Genomic DNA, 26,260 nt, shown 5'->3' with positions numbered 1-26,260 from the left:
CATCAATGAATGACACCAGCCTCCGATTACACCTTTGGCTCATCTGTTTCCCCCTCTCTTCACTTACTAATTTGCTCCAGTAAAACACCACTCTGAAGTTTTTGTGCCTTGAAAAAGTGTTCACTGGCAACAGTGCTGACAGTTGTTTTACGCATTCACATTTTCTTCATTCAGGACCTACTGTGGACTCAGTACAGACCGAGCGCATTGATGAAAGTGTTCGTCCAGTGGAAACAGTGGGACAGTTTTAGCCCAGACCAAGGTCAAGATACGCCCTTCACATACATTGGAAATGGGGAAAAAAAATAAACATGCATTGCCAGACAGATGCACAAGCTCCTTTGAAGATTAGGTACCTTTTGTTACTTTGTATTCCTTTCCATGAGTTTTGCTCCCAATCTTAAAAAAAAAAAGGTCAGGGAATATTTTGCTTATAAAGCACCATTACGAAATAGAAGCGGAGTTATTCAGGGGAGGCTGCAAAATAAGAATGGTTCCTAAAATCCAGCCTTGACAAACAGTCAATGTTAAGACCCACAGCCATGATTAAGCCATGGTCTATCTTCCTGCCTAAAGGTCACCTAAAGGTCCACTGCAAAATAATGAATAGATACATGCAGTGTTTATTAGTTGCCCAGCTCTTATCACTTACATCAATTTAAAAAAAGTAAAGCAACAATTTAAAAATCAGAAGTTTCTGAAGAGTGCAGATGGACACCAATGAAATGGGATGAGAGTAGGGTTGGCTGGTGAACAGTGTACCTTTGAATAGTCTGTTTGATTGAAACACTGAAGGAACGCAATCTTGTGTTGATTCTGGGGGAGTAAAAGAGAAAGACGATAAGAATGCAAGTGAATTTCTAGGAATTAATAAATAAAAAGTAATTAGAAGACATTCCTGGTATTATATTGTTCAGGAACAGTTGCTGCCCCTCCACCGTCAAACTCCTAAAGAACAAACTCAATTCGGGGCTCTTACTTTGCACATTATTTATCGTTTCTGTATTGCACAGTCATTTTGTTTACATTTTTCTCTTTGGCATTCATATCTTTTTCTTGAGTACAGTTTTCACTACTGATAAGTAGAAATTCTGCCCAGGTCACAGGAAGAAGAATCTCAGGGTTGTGTGTGATGACATGTATCCACTGACAATAAATCTGAACTTTGTTATAGGTGCAGAAGGCTTATAATCCACTTACCTTTGAATGGGAAGGAATACAAAAAGCTTGTATAGTTATCACAAGCTGACTCTGCTTACATACTAAATATGTGTTGGTGTTACAGTTGAGTTAAGGTAACTACAAAGGTGTGAGAGAGGAGCTGGCCAAAGATAATTGGAAGGGGACCCAAGCAGGGACAATAGTAGAGCAACAATGGCAGGCATCTTGGAGAATAATTCAAAAGATGCAGGATCATTTTATCTCAACAAAGCACTATGAAGGGAGAAGCAACCTTCACTGACATGGGAAAGTCAAGTCAACATAAAGGCAAAAGAGAGGGCATACATTATTGCAAAAGTTAGTGGGAAAGCACAGTGGCCTTTAAAAATGATCAGAGGAAACTAAAAAAAAACCCAATAAGCAGAGAAATTATGAAAAATAATAGAGGATACATTTTCTCCCAGATATACAAAGAGTAAAAGTGAGGCAGAGAGTGGAGATCAGACACTGGAAAATAATGCTGGAGAAATGGCGAATGAACTAAATAGGTATTTTGCGTCAGACGTCACTGTGGAAGACATCAGTGGAATGCCACAAATTCAAGGGAGTCGGAAGGCAGAAATGAGTGCAGTTGCTATTACTAAGGAGAAGATGGTTGGAAAGCTGAAGGGGCTGAAGGTGGATAAATCACCTTGACTGGATGGACAACACCCCAGAATTCTGAAAGAGACGGCTGAAGAGATTATGGAGGAATCAGTAGTGGTCTTTCAAAAATCACTAGAGTCATGAATAGTTCCAAGGACTGGCAAATTGCAAATATCACTTCACTTTTGCAGAAACAAAAGAAGCAAAAGAAGGAAATTTATAGGCCAATTAACCTGACTTCAGTGGCTGATAAGATTCTGGAGTCTATTATTACATTTAAATTTATATTTAGACATACAGCATGGTAACATGCCATTTTGGCCCATGTGTCTGTGCCACCCAATTTACACCCCATTATCCTACATCCCCAGTATGTTTTGAATGGTGGAAGGAAACCAGATCCCCCGGAGAAAGGCCACACAGTCATGGGGATAACGTATAGGCAGCGCAGGACTTGAATCTTGGTCTGGTCCCGATCGCTGGCACTGTAAAGGCGTTGCGCTAACCACTACGCCAACCATGCCGCCTAAAGGATGAGGTTTCAGGGTATTTGAAAGCACAAGATAAAATAGGCTCAAGTCAACATGATTGTGTTTTTCAAGGAAGATCTTGCCTGACAAATCTGTTGGGAGTTCTGTGAGGGAGTAATGTGCAGGACCAACAAAGGAGAGTTAGGATGTTGTTTACTTGGATTTTCAAATGGCCTTGACAGGGTGCTGCACATGAGGCTGTTAAACAAGATAGGAGTCCATGATATTATAGAAAGGATACTAGCATGGATATAGGATTGGCTGACAAGCAAAGGCAAAGCATGGGAATAAAGTGGGGGGGGGGGGGGGGAGTCACTATTTTTCACAATATTCAGTAGGCTAATAATTTAGGCTTTGTGGCCATTTGTAGATGATACAAAAATAGATGGAGGGGCAGGAAGTTTTGAGGAGTCTGCAGAGGAACTAGGACAGGTTGGGAGAATGGGCAAAGAACTGGCAGATAGAATACAGCATAGGCAAGTATATGGTCATGCACTTTGGTAGAAGGAATAAAGACGTGGACAATTTTCTGAACTAGGGAGAGAATTCAGAAAGTGAAGATCCAAAAGGACTGGAGAGTCCTCATGCAGGATTGCCTAAAAGTTAACTTACAGGTTGAGCCACTAGTAAGGACGACAAATGCAATATTAGCATTCATTTTGAGAGGATTAGAATATAAAAGCAAGGATGTAATACTGAGGTTTTAGAATGTTTTGGACTGGTGTTGTAAAGGGTTTAAAGAAGATTTAAAAGAATGATCGCAGGGATGAGAGGGACTATTTTGGGACTGTGCTGGAGTGTAGAAGAATGAGGGCAGATTTCATTGAAATCTACTGAAGATTGGATAGAGTGGAAATGGAAAGGATGTCTTTAGTGGTGGAAGATTCTTGGACTAGAGGGTACTTGCTTAAAACAAAATGACATCCTTTAAAACAGAGATGAGGAGAAACTTCTTAAACCAGAATGTGGTGAATCTGTGGAATCAGTTGCCACAGATGGCAGTGGAGGTTGATAGGTCTTTGATTGGTAAGGACTTCAAAGGTTACAGGGTGAAGGGAGCAGAATGGAGTTGAGAGAAAAATGCATCAGTCATGATTTGAATGGCACAGCAGATTTGATGGGCTGAATGGCCTAATTCTGCACCTCTATGGTCTTATTCCTAAACTCCAAGAGAAGGGAGTGGTCAGTGGATTAGGTTTGTATTGATTACAACTAGCCTACTTTCCATTAATATTTCATCATGTTAATTAATATTAATACCTGGCATCTGAAGCAAAATTTATGATAGCAGTTTTAATAATTAATGAGAAGAGGAATATAGAAATAAGGTTTACCTCTGTGTGGATACTAATAGAAACTAAATTTAAAAAAAAGAGTTCTGAGAAAAATATTTCAAGTAAGTATTCAGAATTAATAAGAACTGTAAACATGACAAATTATTTAAATTTCTTGTCTTTCATACATTTTTTGCATTTATTACTTTTTTTCCTGTTTCAATATTTTTATTGAATTTTACAATAATAATACAAAAAGTAGAAGCCATATTTATCTAAAGATAAAGAGGAAATATGAAAAAGAAAATATACAAAAGAAAGATGTATATGAAAATCTGTTACATACAAACTAAATATCATAACAATTAAGCAAAAAAAAAGAAAAAATCAACTAATCATTTAATCAGTTATAACATTTTGTTACCTGAAAAAGATAAAACAAAATAAAATGATACTATATTATAAATTTTATCCCATTTCCTTCCAAAGTTATTTGGTAAATACATAAAATTTCACTACCATTAGAAAAACACTCACAAGCTTACAAGACCTAAATGATCTCATAGATTATGGAAAAAAGTTAATAAAAGGACCCCATAAGCTTGAAAATTTTATTCCGTTACATTTGAAGAACATCTGATTTTTTTCCCCCTAAGTTAGACATACCACCATGTGAGTACGAGTAGGAGGGACAGCATCATTCCATCTCATCAATATTGATCATCTAGCAATAATGAAAGTGAAATAAACTACATGGGATTGAGACACAGTAAATTTCAAATCAATTTCCTTAGTTGATCCAAAAAGAGGAATTAATGTTTAGGTGTAAGATTTGTATAAAGAACTAATGATAAGGTATGTAAGATACCTTCCCAAAATTTGGAAAGAAAGGAACAAGATCAAAACATATATAAGAGGGCACCCTCTTTAGTCTTACATCTATCACAATTCAAAGAAATGAAATTGTAGAAGTGAATGATGGGCACATAAAGAGGAGAAATTTATCAATGTTAAGATAAAATCCCATGAGTTATCTGAGAATGAGATATATAAGAAAGGTATATATAAGAAATCATATATATCTGATATCAACTTTTTTTGATTCAGTTTAACATTATAAATCATCCCTATTGTGTTTATACCAAGGTCCTGAGGAAATCTCAATAATAGTGAATTCAAAAAACTCCTAATTTGTAAGTATTTAAAGAAATGATACTTTGGCAATTTAAAAGATAGTTGTTGTAAACAAGCTAAATTATGATCAATAAATAAATCTTGAAAAGTTTAGATGCCCAACTTAAAGCATTCATGAAAAGCAGAATCTTTCACAGAAGGTGAGAAAAAAAAAGTTAATAATATAGGGCTAGCAAATAAAAATCTATAAAATCCAAAAATTTTCTAAATTGAAACTGAATTCTCAAAGTATTGTTTTGGGCCCAGAGGACCCCAAAACCCAGCAGCAATAGACAGATGGTTACTTAAACAAAAGTTTATTTTAATTTTCTTTAAACATAAAAACAGGATCAAACTTTAACTTATTACTATTATCTTAAGTTAACCTAACTTAACCCTATTTTAATTCTAAGTGCACGTGTATGTAATGTGTATATATTCAGGAAAGTTCTTTGCTTTAATAGTCCAATCATTTACTTCTCACTTCTCCAAGTTCACCAGTATCAGGTAATTTTTATAATGTGCACAGAATTTAACATTTATGAACTTTCACCAGGCTCTAGTGCTTAAAGGTAAATGATTACTGCTCAGGAAGATTCTTGTTGGTTTCAAAGAGATTTTTGTTGCTCGTTGGACACATACAAACTGATTTCCTCCAATCAGTCACTTCAGTGTCTTGCCGAAGAAACTTGCCCCATCATGGGTTTTCTAAATGATAACTTCTTCTTCTAGATCACCACAGAGTTCCCCTTGTTTCCCTTATTTCAGGAGAAACACTCTAGCCAACCATTTCCTCTTGTAAGGACTACAAGTGTTTTCAACAGGCTGAACATAGAACTCACAAACAGTCTTCAAAATGGGGTTTTCAACAAGCCTGGCATTTTGCAGCCTCAAAAGGCTACTGAAGAACTGACTTCTCTGCCCCTCATAGAGAATTCATATTTTTTCTTTCCTCTCTGCTTGTAAAAACCAACTTCTCCCAAGGCTCCAAACCCAATTGTTGAAAGATCTTTATCAGCACTTGAGCCCAGACTTCTCCTTTTGCACCTGCTTTTAAAATTCTTTCCAAAGCAGTTCCATTGTCTCTGCAAACTCACAGAGCCTGAATATCTATCTTCAGCAAAGCTCTTGTGTTTTAAATGAGATGTGAAGTGACCTACACTAAACCCCCACAATCTCTTTTAAAAACATATTTATATATAATATATCATATAACCCATAACAGTATGTTTAACAACAATTATTGGTTAATTTGGATGCAGAAAAAGGTAATGGCACTCCAAGTATCGAAATAAGAGAATATTTTTTAGTAGAATTAGTTTCTAAATTGATATAATTTGGAGCATCTATTCCGTCCTTATAATGAATCCAAAAATTGATAGATCTAATATTAGCTGCCCAGTAATAAAATCTAAAATTAGGTAAAGCTTCTTTTTTAAGGTTTTGGAGGAAAATGTTTTTAAGATGAGGACACTTATTTTTCCACATGTATGAGGAAATAATTGAGTCAAGTGAATCAAAAAAAGTTTTTAGAGTAAAACAGGAACAGCTTAAACAATGTACAGAAATTTAGGTAAAATATTCATCTTAACATTAATTTGCCCAATTAAGGATATTGAAAGAGGAGATAAAAATTTCTTAACATGATTCAATAAAGTAAGAACATTCTTTTTTTTTTGTAATAGTAACACCTAAATAATTAAATCGATATTTTAGCTATTTTAAAGGGAAGGGTAGTATCTAAAGAACCAGAAGAGTTCAATACAAGTAACTTGCTTTTCTAAAGATTTAATTTATAATATGAAAATTGGCCAAATAGAGAATGTAATGACAAAATGGATGGAATTGAATGATCAGAATCTGAAATGTACAGCAAAAAATATCATCCTCAAACAAGGAAACCTTATTAACACTTACACCTCTGAGGATTCCAAAAAAAAAATTAGATTGATGAAAGGCCACAGCTAATGGTTCCAACGCCAAATTGAATAACAATGGGCTAAGAGGACATCCTTGCTTAGTTCCACAGTAAATGTTTGAATTTTAAAGAGTTAGTAAAGGATTGAGACAACAGGAGATAGATACATCAATCTAATGCAATTGATAAATTTAGGGCCAAAAGTATATTTTTCTAACACTTTAAATAAATAGTACCATTCTACCCTGTCAATGGCTTTTTCGGCATCTAAAGAAATAGCACACTCAAAGAATAAGACAGGAGGAGAATAGAGAATATTCAATAAGTGATAGACATTAAATTGTGAGAAACGGCCCTTAATAAAACCAGTTTGATCTTCAGAAATAATAAGAGCATAATGTTTTCCAACCTATAGGCCAATATTTGAGACAAAATCTTTCCATCAGCATTCAAAAGAGAAATTGGCCGATATGAAGAACAATCAGATAGATTATTATTCTTTTTGGGAATAAGTGAATTTGAAGCTTCATAAAAAGTAGAGGTAATTTCCCAACAATAAAAGATTCAGAAAAAAAATGAATCTAAATAGGATGCCAATGAATGAGAAAAAGTTTTGTAAAACTCAACTGGGAGGCCACCAGGAACTTTGCCAGACTGTAAAGAGTTAATTACTGCAATCATCTCCTCAGAAGACATTCTTTCCCAACACTGTCTGGTTTTCTAACGAGAGTGAAGAAACAGTCAAGAAATTTCTCCATAAGTATTGAATCTTTAGAAGATAATGATTTATAAAGCTTGGAGTAAAATTGTTGAGATGTTTAATATGGTCAGTAGTAATAATCCCATTATCTTTACAAATTTCTGAAATAAGTTGCTTAGCATTATAACCTTTCAATTATCGAACTAGCAGTTTTCTTGCTTTATCGCCATGAATATAAAATTTAGATTTACTCTGAAAAAGTTGAGTATGAATAAGCATTCAGAATTAGTAAGATCTGTAAACATGACATAACATTTTAAATTCTTGTCTTGTATACATTTTTTGCATTTTATTACAATTATTTTTTTAAGTTAAATTTTCCTATGAATCAACTCACCTAAGCCTCAAGTAAAAATTAGATTTTTGTAATTCATTAGAGGGTTATTTTGATTCAAAGTTAGATTTGTTTGGTCTTTACTTCATTTATTCCATTAACTCCTGGTAATTGACTCATTTCCTGAACATAAATCAAATACACATGGTAATTTACATAATAGGGGAATTAAGGGTTATGGGGAAAAGACAGATAGATTCAGCTGAGTCTATGCCAGATCAGCCATGATCTTATTGAATTGTGGAATGGGATCAACAGGCCAGATGTGCTCCTCCTGCTCGGATTTCTTCTGTTCTTACCTCATAACTTTGTCACATGTTACTTTATGACAAAAAGAGGCAGTAATCACTCTTAATGCAAAGTGGAGTCAGCGGGTATTCATTCAACATTAACTTGCATAAGAAGAGAGTCAATAGGAGGCGCCAGAGATGCATTCTGTTCTTGAAAAGATGCGACATCAAGAGATGGTTCACTAAAAATTTTGTGGAAATGGAATTAAATTTGCACACTTAGCCCCCACACCTCAGGAGGTTCTTGGAGATGCCGATTGTCAAAAGATGCACATTTGTTTTATGTGAATTTCTTTCACTGCACTTGCCTCAAATGAAATAACTTTAGTGGAGAATGATAAAATTACCTGATGGAACAAAGTTAAAGACCAGTAAAATTGGGAACATTTGGAGTTACCCAGACATTAGCCATGATTACCCTGCAGAGTAACAACATCCAACACTTGAATGGGCTTAAGCCAGCAGTCAACTTTACCACTGCTATCTGGTCTACTTGCTGACCCAATGCTGCAGCCCCATTGGATTCCTGCCTGCTAAACCTCCATTGGGCTAAGGCACAATAGTCTCATACAAACCAAATGGAACACTGACTCCCAGGCGAGTTGTTGATTATTATTTATTAAGGTTAGTTTTAATGTTTTTAATTAAGTGTGCAGCATGTGAAAACAATTTAGCATCCCCCCCCCCCCACAAGATCTTTACTCCTCTTTTTTAATGTCCCAAGTATTATTAAAACTTGAAGACTCTTTGAGATAGAATTGGTGACCAAGGAGCCTGGGTCAAGGCCACAGCAGTTGTCAAAACCATTTTGTGTGTGTGTGTGTGTGTGTGTGTGTATAACAGGCTACCGGCATTGAGACAGCCCTGGGCAGTGAAGTGCTGAGAGCCTTGCTCCCTGTGAAAAATTGCACAGAGGTTCATGCTGGAACATCGCAGCCAGTAATTTCGGGACAAAGAAAAAAATTGTGCAGTGCTATTCTGCATGTTTTATATGTGCACAGAAAAATATTAATGCAATAAAATTCCATAAATGCATAATTCTTGGGACTTTGTTAGTGCCAGACAAGCAGATTTTCCAGACATCAGTTGTTATTCCTATCAATACCCAAACAAGTTTATTTCATTTATTTCTACATGTTAGACTGTGAACCTGGTGAATTCAAAAGTAGTGGGAAATATATAACTAATCTGTAGCCTAGCATCTGCCTCACATTCAGGTCTAAAGTGCAAGCAAGATGCTACACTGACCAATGGCCAGATTTTTACTCTATTATTCTCACAAAATGCTCAACCTTCAGAGGATTTCTTAAAAAGAGATTGCAAGATGTCAGGGGTTGGCAAAATTGCTATTTCTGTCAATAATCAATTTCAGTGGTTAACTGATGATCCTAATAACAATGTACCAGTCAATATAACAATGTGAAAGCTCACATTTGTAAAAAAAAAGCTGAATTGTTGATTGGGCAGAAAAAGCCTTGGAAATAATGTCTCTACTGTATTCCTGAGTTGGCAAGACTGCTATATGGAAAAAGACTGGGAGAAATTATTCACCAGAATTTAGAGAAATAAGTGGAGACTTTTCAGTTAAGCGTACAAAATCCTGACAGAACTGGGCATTCCAGAAAGATATACCCGATCGGGAGAAATTCCAGAACCAAGGCAAATGGCTTAAAGATAGAGCAAAGGCCATTTAGGACAGATGAGGAAGAATGGTAAACGTGGAATTTTCTTCAACTGAATGATGTGGAAGGCAATTCATTACATACATTCAAGAATAATTTAAATATAATTCTTACGGGTACATGATGGGCAAGTATTGCAGACTTGAACAATTCAAACAACTAACAACTACATTGGGCAAATTGCCAAATTAGCAAATTGAAAATAGACTTTTGCTCTTGAGTTCTCGGATTGTTTGCTTGACTTTATTCAGCATGGAATTAAATTATTGTTTGAATACACTCATGGTCTTACTGATTTAATTTAGGGTTGCATGACAAAGTATAGGATTCTCCTTGTAGTCTTCTTCTTTGAAGATCAATGGTCAACATAGAGACTTCTGGCTCTTGCACAGATGGGGCAAGAGAGGTGGGTGGATATGATAGAGTTTGCAAGCCTTCCTGATGCATGGACTCAAGGTTCCTAACTCCATCCTGAATGCTCTTTCTCCAATTTGAATGCTTAAGAGTCAGAGGTTCCTTGAAGTTGGTGGGATGTTGCACTTCAAGGGAGCTTTAAGATGTCTTGAATAATTTTCTCTGTTCATCTGCCTATCTCCTTCCTTGCAAGGACTCAGAACAGGGAGATTGTTATGAGAAGTTGTTGTTGAGTATGGCACAATGAAATGGCCATGACAATAACTAGAGCACCAATTATGAGGATATTGGTCAGGAAGAGGAGACTGTCATTGGTTCACTTATTCTTCCTGAGAATTTGAAGAACTTTACATTGACAGCATTGATGGCATTTTGCCAGTGTTCTGAGATGCTGGCCAGATTTCAGTAATGGCCAATTCATACAAGATATAACTGACAGATCACATAACAAAGAGTAAAAGTGCTGTGGGACCTGTGAATGATCACCCTTAGTGTCTATATTCATACCAGTAAAGAAAATTCAATAGCATAAAATAATCTAGGTTATAAAAGAAATCCACAGGGTAATTCACTCCTACAACTAATCAGATCTACAAAAGCTATGTTTTGGTGCAGAGCAGGTTCCATTGACAAAAGATGTTTTCTTCCACTGTGTCCTTGATTATCAGTGGCAAAAGGTTGCGTGTAAAATGGCCTTGATTGCACAATGGCACGCACAAATGCTTACAAGGGACAAAGAGTATAAAAAATCTTAACAGCCTATCTAGTGGAAACAAATAGCAATGACAGCAGCACTGTATCACAATGCTTGCTAAATTTTGGGAAAGTTACATGAAGGTGAACCAAGCAGTGTCTACTGGAATCCCTGCAAAGGCTGAGGACCCTGAGATATCGGAGGCCAACGTTAGAACATCATTCGAGAGGTATGCCCTGATGGCATACCTGGCAGGGTATTGAAAATCTGCACCAACCAATTGCTGGAGTGTTCACAGACATTTCAACCTCTCATTGTGGCAGTCAGAGGTTCCCACCTACTTCAAAAATCATCCTGGTACCCAAGAAGAGCAGAGGGAGTTGCCTCATCGACCAACACTCAGTAGCACTAACATATACTGTGATGAACTGCTTTGAGAGGCTGGTAATGGCCAGAATTAACAGGTACCTAAGTAAAAATCTGGACCAAATGAAATTCCTCTCTCATCACAATTGCTCCACAGCAGATGAAATATCACTGGCTCTCCACTCAGCTCTGGATCACCTCAAAAACAGCAACTCATATATATGGCTGCTCATCGTAGACTACAGCTCAGACTTCAACACCTTCATTGCTGGTTAATAAGCTCCAAAGGCTGGGCCTAACAAATTATGACTTCCTCATCGAAAGATCACAGTCAGTATGAATTGGAAACAACTTCTCTTCCTTACTGACTATCAACATCAATTCACCTCAAGGATGTGTGCTTAGCCCACTGCTCTACTCATTGTACAACCATGACTGTGTGTCCAGGCACAATTCCAATCCGATCTACAAATCTGCTGATGACAACACAGATGTCGGCAAAATCACAAACGGCAATGAGGAACTATACAGGAGGGAGATAGATTGAGTGGTGTCACGCCAACATTAGCAAAACCAAGGAGATCATTATTGACTTTAGGAGTAAGTCAGGAGAACATGATCCAGTCCTCTTCGAGGGCTCAGTAGTGGAGAAGAACAAGAACTCCAAATTCCTGGGTGTCAATATATCCGAGGATCTCTCCTGGAGCCTCCATGTCGATGCAATCACGAAGAAGGCTCACCAGCAGCTATACCTTGTAAAGTGTTTGAGAAGATTTAGTATGTCACCGAAGACTCTCAAAAAACTCTATAGATGTACCATGGAGAACATTCTGGCTGTTTGCATCACTGTCTCATATGGAGGCGCCAACACTCAGGACAAGAAAAAACTCCAGAGGGTTGTTAACTCGGCCTGCAACATCACAGGCACCAGTCTTCACTCCATGGAGGATAACTACAAGAGGCAGTGTCCTTACAAAGCAGTCTCTATCCTCAAAGACCCCTACCACCCAGGCCATGCCCTCTTCACTCTGCTACCATTGGGAAAAAGGTACAGGAGCCTAAAAATGAAAACTCAGCAGCACAAGGACAGCATCTTCCCCACTGCCATCAGATTCCTGAATGATCAGTGAACCAAAGTCACTGCCTTTTCGTGCACTATTTTTATTGATTATGGTAAAGGTGGTTTATATGAATGTTTGCACTGTGAACGCTGCTGAAAAAAACAAAGAATTTTGTGACCTGTTCATGACAATAAATTCTGATCTGACTGATAGATAGATAAGAGTAAAGATCTGGTCCATTACTCAATTTCCTTATTATCTTTCATTTACCTGAACATGAGCTCCAAACTGGAAGCTCACCCAGAAGAGCATATGGATTGAAAAGAAATTGCTTCAAAGTCATGGATATATAACCAAATGTGGACGCATGTTACTAATTCTTAAGCATGAGACCAAAGCAAATGGGACTTTTGAAACAGATCAGGGAATTCCAATTGCATCATAGCTAATGAGTAATAGGGATGGGAGTACAATGCAATTTTTACTAAGCACAAACAGTAAGCAGAGATTGGAAGAATCTAAATACCTTTAATCTTTTTGTATTTTTTGTACCACCTTCCAAACTCCTGGCACTTGGCAGATGACACATTGGCATAGTAAGTGCTGTTCACGATGGAGGAAATCATGCTCTGGTACCGAGAATGAAAAGAGAGCAGATTACAAATTAGAAAAGTATCCAAATAAAATTCATAATCAAAGATGAAGACTGAGCAGAGAGAAATTCAAATACCACTTTGGGAGAGATGTAGGGACAAGTCCAAACTTTGACAACTAACAAAAACCTGTCAATACCTAAACAATTTAACGTCTAAAAGTCTTGAGATGCCTCAGCACATAAACCAAGAAATAACCCTTCTGAGTTTCAACTTTATGGATTGGTTATCATCTTCTTCCAAATTATAATAATTTACAGGTTTAGCACCTTTCATTAACAAATTACTGCAAATGCTATATTAAACATATTTTCTTTAAGAATTCACTAAAACATGATGTGCAAGTTGACCCAGAGAGGATGGAGCAAAATGCTACTGAACTCTTGGAAGATGCGAGAGGGTTATTTATTCTATTGGTGGAAAAGACCTCTTTCTACTCTTTGTAAATAGATTTGGAGCCAGCCACATCAATCAATCAAAATTCCATGGTCTGTATCTCCATACTTACTTAATAAAAATCGTCATGTATTTTAACCCACATAATATGAGGAAAAGAATTAGGAGCCCAGCCTTCTGCTAAATATCAAACTCTTCCTATTGCTATTTCATCAATCATGGCATCATGTTTTAAAAACAGGCATCTTTCAGTCCAAACCTTTATTGAAATGATCAGGATAAAGGAGAAGATCCTGTGTTTTAATGGTGCAGCAACTGCTGCTTACAGGCACCTCCTGGATTCATAGATTGAATGAACATATTTAAGACAAGTAGAGGTATGGTTCTTCCAAACAATCAGATATATGGACAGGATCTGGTGAGATTAGTTAGAATAACCATTCTTTGATAGGTGTCTAATTCAAACAATATTTGACCCAAGAAAAACAAATTTAGCAATCATTTGACAAACTTCACTTCAAAACATGATAAAAGGTTGAATATTAGCATACAATCATTTTACTAATTGAAACAGTGTGTATGAATTATGAATATGTATACAAGACCATAATATATAGTGACAAATAGCCATTCAGCCCATTAAGTCTACTCCATTATTTAATTATGAGCTGATCCATTTTCCCCAATCAGCCCTATTGCCTGGCCTTCTCCCCATAACCTTTGATGGCCTGGCTAATCAAGAATCTATCAATCTCTGCCTTAAATACACCCAATGACCTGGTCTCCACAACCACCTGTGGCAACTATCCACTGGCTGAAGAAATTCTTCCGCATCTCAGTTCTAAGCAGAAACCCTTCACTCCTGAAGTTGTCCTGGACTCCTCCACCATGGAAATCAACCATTCTACATCCATGCTTTTCAACATTCAAAATGTTTCAATGAGATCCCCCCTCATTCCAAATTCCAAGGAGTACAGGCCAAGAGCTGTCAAACACTCCTCATATCATTACACTCATTCTCGAAATCATCCTTGTGAATTGACCCTGACATCAGGACATCCATTCTTAAGTGAGGAGCCTAAAACTGCTCACATATCTCCAATGGAGGTCTCACTAGTGCCTTATGAAGCCTCAACATCACATCCCTGCTTATATATTCTATTCCTCTTGAAATGAATGCCAGCTTTGCATTTGCCTTCTTCACCACCGACTCAACCTGCAAGTTTACTTTCAGACTATCCTGCACAAGGATTCCCAGGTCTCTTTGCATCTGGGAATTTTCATTTTTCTCCACATTTAAAAAAAAACTAGTCTGCCCATTTACTTCTTCTACCAAAGAGCATGACCATACACTTTCCAACATTGTATTTCATTTACCCATTCTCCTCATCTAAGTCCTTTGGCCTCCCTGTTTCCTCAATACTACTTGCTCCTCCACCTACAAACTTGGCCACAAAGCCAATTATTCAATAACCCAAATCATTAATATACAACAAGAAATGGCCCCAACACTGACCCCTGTCAAACATCACTGATAACTGGGAGACAACCAGAACATGATGCCTGTATTCGGACTCTCTGCTTCCTGCCAACTTGCCAATGCTCTGCTTACACTCGTATGTGTTCTGTTATTCCATGGGCTCCTTTCTTAGGTAGCCTCATGTACGGCACCTTGTCAAAGACCTTCTGAAAATTCAAAAACACAGCATCCACTGCATCTCAAGTAAAACACAAAAATCTGTAGACAGCATGGATGAAATAATAAATCAATGCTGGAGAAACTCAGCAGGTCAAACAGTGTCCTTTATATAGAAAGGGTAAAAATACATAACTGACGTTTCAGGCTTGAGCCCTTTATCAAGATATGGAAAAATGTCAGCAGGCGTCCAAACAAAAGAGTAGGAGGCGGCGTGGTCGAAAAGGCACACCTCCCCCCCACTCTTATGTTTGACGCCTGCCTACCCTTTTCCATACCTTAATGAAGGGCTCAAGCCTGAAATATCAGTTATTTATTTTTACCTTTTCTATATAAAGGGCACTGTTTGACCTGCTGAGTTTCTCCAGCTTTGTGTTTTCATTGTACCTGCAGCCTGCTTGTCACTTCTTCAAAGAATTCCAATTGGTTTGTCAAGCAGGATTTTCCTTTAAGGAAACCATGCTGGCATTGGTCTATCTTGTCATGTGCTTCTAAGTACCCCAGAGCCTCATCATTGACAATCAACTCCAACATCTTCCCAGCAACTGACAACGGGCTAACCAGCCCACAATTTCTTTTATGGAGCCTCCCTCTCTTCTTCAATCATGAGGTGACATTTGCAATTTTCCAGTCCTCCAGGACCATACTGGAATCTGTTGATTCCTGAAATATCATGACCAATGCCTCCACAATATATACTGAGACTTATCCACCCTGTCCCTTCATTGATATGCTTCCACATCTGGCACAATGACTGGTATGAAATACTCATTTAGTTACTCTGCCATCTCTGTTTCCCTTTATTACTTGTCCACATTATTTCCTAGTGGTCCTATATTTACTCTCACCTCTTTTACTCTTTACATACTTCAAGAAGCTTTTTATATCCTCTTTGATATTATTTGCTAGCCTACTTTCATACTTCATTTTTTCCTTAGGAGTTTTATTTTTAGTTACCTTCTTCGAGTTGTAAAAACCTTATCCTCTATCTTCCCACTAATTTTTGCTTCCTTGTATGCCCTCTCTTATGCTTTTACTTTGACTTCATTTGTCAGCCATATTTGTAACTTTTTTCCACTAAAATATTTCCTTTTTTTTGGTACGTATTTAATCTGCACCTTCCTCATTTCTTGCAGAAACTTCATCCATTGTTGCTCTGCCATTTTCCCTACTAGTGCCCTCTTCCAATCTACTTTGGCCCAGTTTAGTGGTTCTCCACCTTTTTCTTTCCACTCACATACTACTTTAAATAATCCCAATGCCATAGGTGCTCTGTGATTAGTAAGGGATTGCTTAAGGTGGTATGTGAGTGGAAAGAAAAAGTTTGAAAACCACTGTTTTAATCGTACCTAACTGACTCGTTATGTGGACAGTTTCAGAACTCCAAAGGAAATGGGCCAATAACAATTTTTCTCAAGCAAAATATTTCAGTAACATTTGGGTCCAGAGCAGTGATTCTCAACCTTCTCTTCCCACTCAAATACCTCCTTAAGCAATCCCTTACTAATCACAGAGCACTGATGGCATAGGGATTACTTAAGGTGGCATGTGAGTGCAAAGAAAATGTTTGAGAACCACTGGGGCAGTTCCTCTCTTATACCACTGTCGTTCCCTTTACTCCAACACTGATACATCTGAATTTAGTTTCTCCTTGTTAAATCTCAATAATTTTGTGATCACTGCCCTTAATGGTTCTTTTACTCTAAGATCTCTAACCATCTCTGGTTTATTGCACAAGACTCAATCCAGTCCAGCCAATTCCCTAGTGGACTCATCAACAAACTGCTCTAAAAAGCCATCTCATAGGGTTTCTACAAATCCTCTCTCTTGAGATCCAGTCCCAGTCTGGTTTTACCAACTTACTTACGTGTTAAAATCCCCCATACTTATCATTACATTGCCTTTCTGACACGCTTCTTCTATTTGCTGTTGTAATTTGTTGTGCTACTGTTTGGAGGTCTGTATATAACTGCCAATAGTGTACTTTTTAACACCTTTTCTATTTCTTAACCACACAAAATGATTTCAGATCTTCTGATCCCATGTCACCTGTTTCTAATGATTTAACATTGTTCTTTACCAACAATGTCACGTCACCCCCCTCTGATTACCTGCCTCTCCTTTCGATGCACTGTGTATCCTTGGATATTAACTCCCAATGACATCTGTCCTTTAGCCACAACTCCATGATAGCCACATCATGCCTGCCAATGTGTAGCTGTACTACAGGGTCACCCATTATTATTTCTATGCTGTCCATATTTAAATACCAAACCTTTAGCCCTTTATTTGCTTCTTTGAAACTGTGTCCCTGTTTTATTGCAACTCCTCCCATTGGTTTTAATTTCATCTTATCTGCCTGCCCTTCCACACCAACTCCCAGCAGCTATCCCTATTTGTGCGCTGACCACCTCTTCCTCTGTCTCTTCAATTTGGTTCCCACTCCCCTGCGAATCTAATTCGACCCCACCCCACCCCTTCCCAACAACATTAGCAAACCTCCCTGCCAAGATTCCCCTCAAGTTCAGGTGCAACTTGTCCCACATCCCACTGGTGCAGGTTACCCTTCCCCATAAAAGGGCTGCACGGTTGGCGTAGCAGTTAGAGCAACACCTTTACAGTGCCAAAGATCAGGACTGGGGTTCAAATCCTGCATCGTCTGTAAGGAGTTTGCATGTTCTCCCCGTATTTACATGGATTTTCCCCTGAGCTCTGTTTTCTCTCACCATTCAAAATTATACTGGGGGTGTAAGTTAATTGTATAAAAATTGGGCAGCATGGACTTGTAGGCCAAATGGCCTGTTACCATGCTGGATGCCTAAGTGTTTTAAAAATTAAAAATTTTAAATTAAAAAAATTCAAATTTAAAAAGAATTTAAACTCTGCCCCCTGTACCATATCTTCAGCCACGCATTTGTCTGCACTATTGTCCTGTTCTGACCTTCCCTAGCTTGTGGCACTGGGAGGAATCCAGAGATGACCACCTTGAGGGCCTGCTCTTTATCCTCTTTCCTAACTCCATAAACTTACATCGAAGAACTTGTACCCCTCTCCGGCCTATATCATTGGTACCAATAAGTACCGCGTCTTCTAGTTGCTCCCCCTCCCCCTTAAGAATATTCTGTACCCCCTCAGAAACATCCTGGACTTGTGCATCCAGGAGGCATCACACTATGCTGGAGGCTGCTTTGCAGCCACAGAGTCTTTTATCTGTTCCCCAGACTACCGTGAGCCTATGTCATGCATGCTTCTTTTCATACATTAATTGAATTCTATAGCACGTGTATGTTGATGATATTCTGTCTCAGGTCTCAGGTACATTAAGAACACACATGTTCCATTTTCTGTGATTACATGTGCCATATGTGGCAACACATCTGTCAGCTTGTTATTGTCTATATGTAGCTCCCTCTATTTATGTGTGCTTTATTGAGTGCACTCTTTAAATGGCCAGAGATCTAATATACTTCCAGAATGAATACTGACAGCTTTAACAATTAAACCAGTGGTGGTATTGGGATAGCTAAATTTATTCTCAATGCTGTGCTGTGTTAGGATAATGCAGTAGGAATGTTTAAGGTGCCACAGTAGATTAAGAAGAGAGTTCTCAGTTCGGTAGGGTTTCTAGGTATTAGGCAAAGTCAAAACTGTGTCAGCTGCCACATTGCTCATCTCAGAATGGACAGATGATTCAATATTAGCCACTTACTAGCATCCCAGTGTCAACCATTGTCCATAAGGAGATAACATTTGCAAGTAGGAATCATAAATTAACTGCAATTTGGCCTTCCTAACCACTACAAACACGGCAAAGCAAAGAGTTAAATCTCTCCAAAAATAAGTAAGAATAAACCCATTAAATTCAGGTCATTTACTTTATCTTTCCTGGTGGAGAAAGTTTTACTAAACACTAACCAGCATCAGCATTGACTTTGACAAGTGCAGATAGATGAGAGAAATCCAGCAGGGATTTGTTAAAGGCAAATCCTGTCTTACTGATAATAGAGATTTTTTGATAAATAACTGCAAGGGTCAAAGAGGGGAAAGTTAGTTGGGGATGTGGTATGAATTGATGCCTAAAAGGCATTTGATTAGATGCCACATAATCAATTCAAAGCTATGAACTAAAAGGGATATTAGCAGGTGCATTGAAAATTGACAGGAAACAGTAATAATGAAAGGTGAGTCATCAGGAGGACATAATTTTCAAAATATATGTTAATGATAAAATACTGAGTGGTGTAATGAGGTGCAAAAAGGATATTACTCAATGTGAACGCAGATTGGAGGAATAAACAGTAAAGAGGCAAGTGAAATATAAAGTTTGGAAATGTATGTTATATTTTGGTAGGAAAAATGACAACAGGCAATATAAATTAGACGGGCAAGATTCTTAAAAAAAATACAAAAAGTGTAGAGATGAGGTGCTGTATGTGCAGAGTCTATTGAAAGTGGAAGCGCAAGTTGAATAGTGGTTCCAATTGAATACATCATCCCAAAATTTGTTAATATAGGCACCAGGTACAATAGCAAAGAACTCATGATGAACCTTTACAGAACATTGGCATAACCAAAATGAAATAAGTTCTGGGAACTGCACTTTAGAAATATTTTGTTTACAACATGATAGAAACCGATTCTGGACATTTAAACTTGTCACACCCAAATTAACCCACAACCCCATACGTTTTGGAGGGTGGGCAGAAACCGGAGCACCTGGAGGAAACCCACACAGACATGGGGAGAACATAAAAACTCCTTACAGGCAGTGCCAGATTGGAACCTGGGTCGATGGCGCTGTAATAATATCATGTTAACCGCTACACCAACCATGCCGCCCAACAATATGTAAAGACATCTCAAAATGTTGCCAGGGATAAAGGATTTTAGATATATTGCCACACAGGAAAAAAATGGCATTGTCCTCTGAGAAACCAGGATTTGATAGCACTACAGCAGAGCAGGAGAAAAACTGTTCCTATTGGCAGAGGAATCAATTACTAGGGAACAGAGAATGAAGGTGATTGCCAAAGGAAGCCAAAGTGACATGAAGAAAAATGGAGTGTTTAGGATCTGAAAAGCACTGCCAGGGTTAGTAATGGAAGAAGATTCAATTTGTAGCTTTTGAAGGAAGCTGGCAGCTCTGAGAAGGGAGAGTGGTATCAATTGGATTGCTCTTATTTGGAGCTGGCTCAAAGTTGATGGGCTGAATGGCCTCTTTCCCTGCTATTGGTATTCTGTGACTCTGTGACTAATTTTTCAGACTAACGCTGGACAACAAAGATTTTGTTTTTTTAAATACCTTTGGGTGTATTTTATAGATTTTGGGCTGTGAATCACAAAAATCATCTTAAAAGTTTCCTATCGCTTACTGTTTTTTTTAGCTATAATCTATTTCTGTGATATTCTGTCATATTTTTAAACATGCTTCAAGCAGACAAAACCATGAAATGCAACATGTCATTGAAAATTCATTTTCTGCATTCGCACTTGATGCAGTCAGTGACGAACATGGTGAACGGTTTCACCAGGACAGTGCAACCATGGAAAAGCTGTATCAGGACAACTGGAATCCATCAATGCTGGCCAACTATTGTTGGATGCTGACATGAGAGGCACCAGATGCTGAGTACAAATGAAAATCAGCAGCAAATATTTTTAGGTCAGTTGAACTAATGCAATATGTCAGCGTCATTATGTGATTAAACATGCTAAATTCAATAAAAGTTAATTTAATGTTTCTTGAACTTGATATGGCAAATCTGACATTATATTCATGTTCAGTTTGAATTTATCTATTATAATCTCCAATTTCTTTTTAGGAAGCAAACTTTAAAAAAAAAATTGTTGTCCAGAGCAATCATCTGATTATACCAGATTGTAATTTCAAAGGGAATGTTTTCAGTGTGATTGATTCAATATCTTTAGATATTACTGTGAGTTCATTATAAAAATGTAGATATAAAAATTCCTGTGATTGGTAATACTGTGTTTAATTGATCAGACACTTGACTTAAAAGCTGGAATTTGACTTAATTCTACCCTCCTTTCCTCAAGTGGTTTAGATGGATTAACTGCACTGCATCAAGAGACAGCGAGGATTGTTCCAAGTATTTTATCATTATTGTGCTGAACCATAAAACTGTCTGCATTAAACACAATCTGCTGGAGGAACTCAGCGAGTCGAGTGGCATCAGTGGGAGAATAAGACTGATTACTCCACTGTGAAGTCTCTTCAGACATGTCGACTGAAGAAGTTTTCCTCCTCTCTTCGACAGGAGCTCTGTGAGTCCCTCTCTCACTGCTTCCCACTTAAGGTTTCTATTGTTGACCATTCTTTTTCTCCCACTTATGCTGCTGAGTTTCTCCTGTAGATTATGTTCATCTGCAGGTCCCAGCTTCTGCAGTCTCTGTGTGTCTCAAGATTATCCAAGTTACCTGTTCGCATGTAGCCAATTTAAACCTTTTATATCTCAACTGAAAGATCCTGTGCAAGCTAATAGGAGGGAGGGTGGGACAATTATTTCTGTTAAGCAGCGTTTTTTGACCAAGTCTCTCTTTCAGTTGCAATTTTTCTTCACTCTAATTTTATTATTGATATTAATATTGATGACAAACCTTTCCCTCCCCCACCCACCCTCCACTCTTCCTCAGTTCATCATCATTCCTGTTTCTGAGTTACTACTGAGGCTGATGCACAAAGAGGTTAGGTCAAGTGTTGCTTTATTAGAAGCAAGGTTGCCAATATTCCCTTATGGTACAGGGCTTCCCATATCTGAGAAAATTACCCAAATAGCACAACTGGATGGTTATGTTCCCATAAACCCATTACCATATAACAAGTGATACCTGCCCTCGTGTATTTTTCTGAGATTTACAATGGGTATCTCCAAGGCACCGGAAAATGCCCTGTCTTCTCAAAATGCTCCAAATTCAATAGAAGAACAAGGAAACCATGTTCATCTTTCTATCTCATTAGCGATCTCAGCAATGAGGTTCCATTAACTCAGTTGGCTACATTGACCAGCTACAGCATTTGCATGCTCAGCACCTAACTTCGGAAACTCTTTATTTGAGCTTCATCATGGGAAGCTGAAAAGAATCAAGGTTGTTCTCAAAAGCTCCCTGAAGTAAAGCCAGATATTCACTGTCTTGTGGGAACCTCTGGCCTATCAAAGCAGATGTTGGGAAGGACAATGGTTTCTGAGGGTGGACAGTAAGAAAATGTGTCCAGCTTTCTGTCAAGATGAGTGAAAAATGTTTGTTCTTTGAAAGGAAGGAGTGAAAAGAATCAGAGCATTTATGTCGTGTTTCTGAATGGCCTGGGGTATTGCTTTTAGTGTTTATCTCTGAACAAACACATCACACACCAAAAGAAACTGGAGAGCTTTCAAACATGTGCCAGGTTTTAGGAATGGGTGAATGGCAGATCCTCTATCATCTTTTCATGAACTAATTTCATACTATTTCACACAAGCTTCAAATTTATGGGAGACAGTTTGGTCTATATGGCTATGCTGTTTGCCCGATCTTTTAAGAGTGGAGTTTGCTGTGGCCTTGTCCATAGCAAATCCTCCTCATACACCCCACCTGCAAACTTTACCTACAGAACACTGCCCAGAGCAAGTGCCACCCACAACACCACATTGAACATCCAAGATGCAGGTAACATTCTTTTTGTTGCAATGCTAACACAGGGCTCTGTCTCCTTTGGAGGATGTGTAGATGCTGCATAACTCTGAATGAGAACAGAGGACCTCCGTCCTGTCCAAACATTTTATCCCATCACTAAAATCACACTACTGTTTGTTGGAGATAGATGTACACAAATCAACTTCTGCTTTTGCTTTTGCTATAGTACAATGCTCATTATAATACAAAAGGAGTGCATTGGCTGTAACACATTGGGATGTGCAGGGCTTATAAAAGGTGCTGCATGGATGCAAGTCTTTTTTTTCTCCTTCTCCCTATATCTGCATGATGACTCATTGTTCCATTTTCCTCCATTGGCTCCCTACTTTTTTGAACTCATTATCCTTCACAACCTTTCCTCCACAGGTTTTTTTTTAATTTCCGCATATTTTGTTTTCTCTGGTAATCTCCAACTTTCATGTATTTCCCAATGGATTGACCCACTCCTTTACTGGGTCACAGTAGTAGAACAGGGTGGCTTTGAGACCACAAACTGGAGCAGTTTCAGGGTAGCGGCCATCTACAAAGTTCATGTAAACATTGAGGAGTACACGAGCTCAGTGATTGGCTTCATTAGCAGCATCAAGGATGTCGTGGAGATCAAATGTTACACTGGGGCTATCCAGAAACCATGGTTGAACACAGCGGTCCCCTGCATCGAAGGTGAGGAGAACACTATACAAGGTGAATTCACACAAGGCAGTGAGACCAGACAACGTACCCAGTTGGGATCGGAGGACCAACGAACAGAGGTCCTTCAGGACATTTTCAACACGTCATTGCAGCAGCCATAACCTCGTGGGTTTCAAAACAGCCACCATTATCCTGGTACCAAAGGGAGAGAGAGTAACAGGCCTCAATGACAACCACCCAGTGGCAATGACTTTCTCCATTATGAAATGCTTCGAGCGTCTGTTGATGGAACACATCATAATGGACGTCCCTGAAAAACTAGACTCGTTTCAATTTGCCTACAGATGGAACCATTCCACTGATGATGATATAGCCTTGTTCCTCCACTCCATCCTGTCCCACCTGGAGAATGACACCTCATACACCAGGCTGCTGTTCATTGACTTCAGCTTGGCATTTTGGATGATCATTCCCAAGAGGCTCATGGAGAAGCTGTACTTGCTGGGACTTAACATCCCTCTCTGCAACTGGACTTCATAATGGAAAGACCACAGTCTGTGTTGTCAGCAGAACATCAAGTGCCATCATGCTAAGTCCTGACACACCTCAGCCCACTCTTGCTCACACTACTGAATCACCAGATCCAGTTCCAACAGAGTCAAGTTTGCAGATGACACAATAGTTGTTGGCCTTGTCAGCAACAACGATGAGTCGCACTACAGAAAAGAGCTGGAAAATCTCATGAGTTAGTTCGAGAGTAATAACTGAGTCTCAACGTGGACAAGACAAAGGAGATGATCATGGACTTCAGGAGGAGCGGGCACGGCTACCCTCCTCTACACATTAATAGTTTAGTAGTGGAGAGAGTAGAGAGCACCAAGTTACTTGAAGTCCACTTGTGAGGAAGGTGCATCAGCGACTGCATTTCCTGAGAAGACTGAGGTGGGCAAGGCCACTGGCCACCATCATATCAATCTTCCACATCTACCCACTCTATTGAGGTGTCCTAGTGGGCTGCATCACCGTGTGGTATTGTGCTGTAGAGCATCAGATTGGAGGTCAATCCACAAGACCATCAAGAGTGGCAGAGAGGATGACTGGAGTCTCCCTCCTCTTCACTGACATGACTTACCGGGTGTGCAAAAATAATTGAGGACCCCTACCACCCAACATGCACCATCTTCCAACTACTCTGATACAGGGGTCTCGGAGCCAGCACCACCAGGCTGAGAAACAGTTTCTTTCTAGAGGGAGCGAGACTGCCGAACAACTGACGAACTGCTCATACAAACTGTTCATGACTGTAATAATAATGTAACACTAATATTTATTTGTTTTAATATTTTTAGAAGGGTATTGTGCATATTTATCACTTGTCTGTATGTGTGTTTTTGTGTTTGTTTGATAGCAATGTTTTATACAAAGAACCAGAAAATGCTCTTTCGACGGGTTGTATTTGTTCACTTGGATGATAAATAAACTTGAACTTGAGAAGGATATGGACCAAATGCAAGCAAATAGGACAAGCCCAGAATGCCAGAGCAACACAAAAAAGTGCTGGAGGAAATCATATGGGCCCTCCTGCTCCATGCTTTATGACGATGACTCTGGGAAAAATGTAATACACCATAAATTTGCACTCTTGGGGCAGAACTTTGCACAACACCACCAATTTTAAGCTTGGAACACAGAACCAAGCAATGTAGCGATCTATCTGGGCAAAGAATTTAAATTACTGAGGTGAGCTTTCATTGTGGAATGCTTCGTGCCAAAAGAGCTAACAATTATATTTTGATTGCAGGATCATGAGATCAACAACGATCATAGATTTTCTGTGGATCCACAGTGCAAGCTGCATTAAAATTTCCAGAGCCTGAACATGGCGGTTTTGACATGGCAACATCAGTTGTCTCCTGAGCCCAGTTTATGTTAAAGTGGCAGCACAAATTTCCAGCCGCTGATTAAACATTTGGTCAGGGCCACTTAGCTTCAGTGGAAAACTGAGCATCAAATGGGTCTATAATTGGAAAGGTCACGGAACTCCCTTTTCTTACAAGGTGCAAGCTACTGAAGTAAGGACTGAAGATGAGCTAATAAACATGGAACATAGAAGAGTAGAGCGCAGAAACAGCCTCTTCAGCCCATATATACATGCTGAGCATGACACTGTTCAAACTAAAACTCTGCCGCTTGTACTTGATAGATATCCCTCTATTCCCTTCTTATTCTGGTCACCTCTGAAATGCTAATATTGTTCGCCATTACCCCTGGCAGCCTGTTCCAGGCACCTACCACTCTCGTGTAAAAAAAGAATTGCCCACACCCCCACATCCCCTTTAAACTTCCTTTGTATCACCTTAAGTGCATGTCCTCTAGCATATGGTATAGATTCTGATTTCATGATTTTATAAAGCTCTCTCATTCTCATACTCCAGAGAAAACAACCCAAGTTTATCCAATATGCCTCCATAATTCATACTCCCTGAACCAGGCAACATCCTGGTAAACCTCTTCTGTCCTTTTTCCAAAGCCTCTACATCCTTCCTGAATTGCACACTGTATTACAAGGGTGGATTACAGTACAAGTCCAAAAATTTGGAGGCCAGAAATCCAGTCCACCCAAGAATCTGGACTCTCAAATTTTTAAAATTTAGTGGGCTTTTGTGGGCATCCATGCATAAGTGCCACAGATGCACAGCAGTAACAAGAGACAACACTTAATATAGGTAATGTTATTACAAAGGAATTCATTTGTATACTGTATTTTTTCTTTTACAATGCTCATTTTTCAACATAATTTCAAGCATTTCACGTTTTTGTAGTGAAAAATTTTTGTTTACAATTTTTGTCAAGTGTCTAATATTGATAAATGAAGCATGCTGTATTTG

At 38.6% G+C, this 26,260-nt stretch overlaps 1 protein-coding gene across 4 annotated transcripts in view; it reads right to left on the bottom strand.

The window, feature by feature from the left end:
• satb2 (SATB homeobox 2) overlaps positions 1–26,260 on the bottom strand; it is a 240,128-nt gene that overhangs the window by 143,953 nt on the left and 69,915 nt on the right. For all 4 annotated transcript variants that reach the window (XM_069934541.1, XM_069934540.1, XM_069934539.1 and 1 more), the window contains exons 6-7: positions 12,829–12,931; positions 763–816 (exon numbers count right to left, since the gene is read on the bottom strand). In XM_069934541.1, coding sequence (XP_069790642.1) covers positions 763–816; positions 12,829–12,931 — 157 coding nt within the window. The remainder of the gene's footprint in view (positions 1–762; positions 817–12,828; positions 12,932–26,260) is intronic.

The sequence above is a fragment of the Narcine bancroftii genome, chromosome 4 (assembly GCF_036971445.1).
Source record: "Narcine bancroftii isolate sNarBan1 chromosome 4, sNarBan1.hap1, whole genome shotgun sequence".
Taxonomy (NCBI): Eukaryota; Metazoa; Chordata; class Chondrichthyes; order Torpediniformes; family Narcinidae; genus Narcine; species Narcine bancroftii.
The sequence above is the reverse complement of the archived record's forward strand: the minus strand, read 5'-3'. Positions and strand labels throughout refer to the sequence as shown.